Below are 2,500 nucleotides of genomic sequence, written 5' to 3'. Positions count from 1 at the left end.
TTTTTCGGTTATCGATTTTCCTTCCAGCTTATTTCATCAGCTTTCATTCACGCTGAACTCAATTTGGTATCAACATAAATGCAGGTTATAAGTATCTGTGTATCTTACAGGCAGAAAGAACCAACCAGCGCTAGCACTGTCTGTAAGAGTAATTTCCATTCCTCCCAAGTTATTGTGTTCATTCGCTGTTTATCAAATTATCAGGAACACCCGACGGTTTTCCATTTTTATTTATTTATTTATTCTTTAATTTCACACGTCGACATACCAAAATATTGCCTCTCCAAATATGTCGTTCTTCCTTTTTGAGTTGCATATACTCTTAATATTTTGTCTGCAGAAATAAGCCTGTATTAATCACAAAATGTTCATACTCGACTTCTCATTTAACACCCGATTGACTTCTCTTGGGTTTTGCGAGCCAGTTTATCAAACACAGTATGATACGAGCAGACTGTGGAATGGAAAAGAAAAAGAAACAAAACTCTGGAAAACAAAATAAAAAAAAGACAGGGGTGACCTTCTTTGAAAATGGATGTGGTTGGAAAGTCCATATTTGTTACCCGAGGCATATAAATATATATATATATATATATTTTTTTTTTTTGGTTAACTGTCCTCCTCCTTCTATTTCTTTGAATGATGGACACAATTCTGCAGTGAGAGTAAAAGAAAATAACAAAGTCTTTTTATTGGCCCCTGCTGCTAGCTTTGTGTCTGGACACGTCGGTGATGTGCTTCATCGTTAACGTGTGTGGTAGACTAATTTCCATGTCGAGGCAGGCTTATGTACTGTTCTGTGATGGCTTATGTCTGTAGGAGGAAGGGGAAATAACCAATTAGCTTCAATTAAGTTTTCCACTCTTTAGTTTGCTGGTGTCTCAGCTTTCACTCCCAGAGTTTATTTAAACAACCAATAGGTCTACAAGCTGTGTGGGCTTAGGTGATTGACATGTTGGTTTACGAGATCTAAACAAAGGACAGGTAAAGTGAGAGAGAGAGAGAGAGAGAGAGAGAGATGTGGGTAGGGAGTGAGGTGTGTGTGTGTGTTGGGGGGGGGGGGGGGCAGTGTGTCTGTGGGAAGAATGAAGGAGTTATTTTGTATTTTACCGAAGGCTTATCCAGACATGCATGGCAAGCCCAGCAGGTGGCTTCACACTCTTGCCCCCCCCCCACCCACCCAACTTCTCTCTCTCGCTCTCTCTCTCTCTCTCTCTCTCTCTCTCTCCCTCTCTCTCTACTTGAATCTTTCTCACTGTCTCATTCTCACGATTACAATTAATTACCACAGAAATTGGCCAGAGGGGCCTCAGGTGTAGGGTGTACGACCAGAGAAATGGATTTGTTTAACGGAGTATCTCAGAGGACTTCTCCCCGTCGGCTAACACCGCGTGCCACCTCTCAACTACTCCGCTCTCTCTCAACCACCTCCTTCTATCGATGAATTATACCCCAAAACTGCCAGAGGAGAGGGATCTAACCCCAATAACATGACATCTATCACCTCCTACAACGCCACGGAATTGAAATTCATCTGGGATTAATCGGTTCAAAGCCCACCCTGCATCTCCCAAAGGCTTTGCTCTAACTGTAATATTCTCAGCAATCATTTTCAGAGCTGTCATAGGAATATTCTGTTTTCACTTCACTGTGTTGAGGGTTGTTATAGTTTCCGGAATTTTCCGTACACATATATGCTGTTATCTCTCAGAATGAAACGGCATAATAAAGAGGAAAGTAAATAAATTATTGCGTGAAGACGGATCGGTCTTGAGTTACGTTAACATCCTCATGTGTATTTCATTTTTTCCCAAAAAGATTACTCGTTCGTTATAAAATTTTAACTTTGTGTGGAAAAATGTCTCGAAATCCACAGCTCTTAGACCATGCATTTACACATTTTTATACACTGCTGCACTCTAACGGTCTCTTGTAATCCCCCTGTCTGTCTGTCTCTCTGTCTGACTGTCTGTCTGTGTTTCTCTTGACAGGTACTATGTGTGTGTAGCAGTGCTGATTTATTTCCTGCCTTTGCTGGTGATGGGTTGTGCCTATCTGGTGGTGGGTCTAACTCTATGGGCGAGCGAGATTCCTGGTGATTCGTCTGACCGTTACCAGGAACAACTGGCGGCTAAGCGCAAGGTCCAACAGCTTCTCCCTTGTTTTGAGAGCCCCATAGGTCCAACAGCTTTCCATCAGCTGTAGCTGCAGGGCTAGACAGAGGCCAGCAGGGTCAGACAGTCCACCTGGAAAGATTTTTAAGTTGTAGAACAAACAGAAAAGGTCGGACTGTGGTCATGAAATAATCGCACGCTGGGGTCTGCTTTTCTTTCATCTCTCCCTTCTGTATGCATCTCTCTCTCTCTCTCTCTCTCTCTTTCTCTTTCTCTCTCTCTCTCTCTCTCATCTTCTTATTTTATCCACCGAGCATTTCCTCTCTCTTTTCTGTCTTCTCTTTTTTTCTGTTCATCTAATTTATGTCTGAGATACCTGCACATAC

At 42.2% G+C, this 2,500-nt stretch overlaps 1 protein-coding gene across 1 annotated transcript in view; it reads left to right on the top strand.

The window, feature by feature from the left end:
- The window catches only part of tacr1a (tachykinin receptor 1a), a 15,746-nt gene that overhangs the window by 11,886 nt on the left and 1,360 nt on the right, over positions 1 to 2,500 (top strand). The window contains exon 3 of the mRNA XM_030791435.1: positions 1,992 to 2,142. Within this exon, the coding sequence (XP_030647295.1) occupies positions 1,992 to 2,142 (151 nt within the window). The remainder of the gene's footprint in view (positions 1 to 1,991; positions 2,143 to 2,500) is intronic.

The sequence above is a fragment of the Chanos chanos genome, chromosome 14, assembly GCF_902362185.1.
Source record: "Chanos chanos chromosome 14, fChaCha1.1, whole genome shotgun sequence".
NCBI classification, from domain to species: domain Eukaryota; kingdom Metazoa; phylum Chordata; class Actinopteri; order Gonorynchiformes; family Chanidae; genus Chanos; species Chanos chanos.
The sequence above is the reverse complement of the archived record's forward strand: the minus strand, read 5'-3'. Positions and strand labels throughout refer to the sequence as shown.